The sequence below is a fragment of the Nestor notabilis genome, unplaced genomic scaffold, assembly GCF_000696875.1.
Source record: "Nestor notabilis isolate BGI_N333 unplaced genomic scaffold, ASM69687v1 scaffold12220, whole genome shotgun sequence".
NCBI classification, from domain to species: Eukaryota; Metazoa; Chordata; class Aves; order Psittaciformes; family Psittacidae; genus Nestor; species Nestor notabilis.
In genome coordinates, this window is record NW_009911606.1 from 1 (window position 1) to 943 (window position 943).

General features: G+C 58.0%; 1 protein-coding gene across 1 annotated transcript in view; it reads right to left on the minus strand.

The window, feature by feature from the left end:
- Nucleotides 1–250: 250 nt before the first annotated feature.
- The window catches only part of LOC104406574 (proto-oncogene vav-like), a gene marked incomplete at its 3' end in the record, with an annotated part of 1849 nt that continues 1156 nt past the window's right edge, over nt 251–943 (minus strand). The window contains exons 2-3 of the mRNA XM_010015607.1: nt 395–511; nt 251–309 (exon numbers count right to left, since the gene is read on the minus strand). Coding sequence (XP_010013909.1) covers nt 251–309; nt 395–511 — 176 coding nt within the window. The remainder of the gene's footprint in view (nt 310–394; nt 512–943) is intronic.

Below are 943 nucleotides of genomic sequence, written 5' to 3' on the forward strand. Positions count from 1 at the left end.
AGATGTCCTCATCCCCAACACAGTCACCGGTGGGGAAGGGCCTGTGGAGGGGAACACATCCCAGGTGATGGATCCATCGGGAACCAGAACCTGGATCCATCAAGAACCAGGGACCTGGATGATGGATCCATTGGGAACCAGGACCTGGGTGATGGATCCATCAGGAACCAAAGACCTGGATGGTGGATCCATCGGGAACCAGGACCCAGATCCCTCAGGAATGTCCCCCCCCCGGCTCCTCCCCACTCACGTGAGGCCTTTGCTCTGGGCAATGGGGGTCCAGGAGAGCGTCGAGAGGGTCTCAATGACCTGGGGACACGGAGGGACCATTGGGGCCATTGGGAGTGGGACCCCCGGGTCCTGCCCAGCTCTGCCCTACACATGTGGGTCCCACCTTGCCAAAGTCCTGGACATCAAAGAGGTCGAAGGCGCCAAAGAGCCGGTGCTTCGGGAGCCCGAATTTGTCAGCACAAGCGGTCAGGAAGGTGCGGATGTTCCTCAGGCACAGGAACTGCAGCGGCACCAGCACCAGCACCGTCAGCATCCCACCACCAGCACCCCGGTGTCACCCCCATTGTCAGCTCCATCAGTCCCATCAGCACCATCAGCTCCTTCAGCCCCATCATCATCATCACCTCCACCATCATCACCCCACTGCCACCATCACCACCATCATCCTCATCATCACCATCAACGCCGTTGTCACCATCATCATCAGCCTCATCAGCCCCATCAGCCCCATCAGCCCCATCAGCACCATCATCATCACCCCACTGCCACCATCACCACCATCATCCTCATCATCACCATCAGCTGCATTGCCACCATCCTCATCATCCCCGTTGGCACCAGCATCACCTCCATCATCACCACCATCACCTCCATCATCAGCATCATCTTTATCCTCACTGTCAACAGTGTTGTCAACTGGTTCCATCACCAT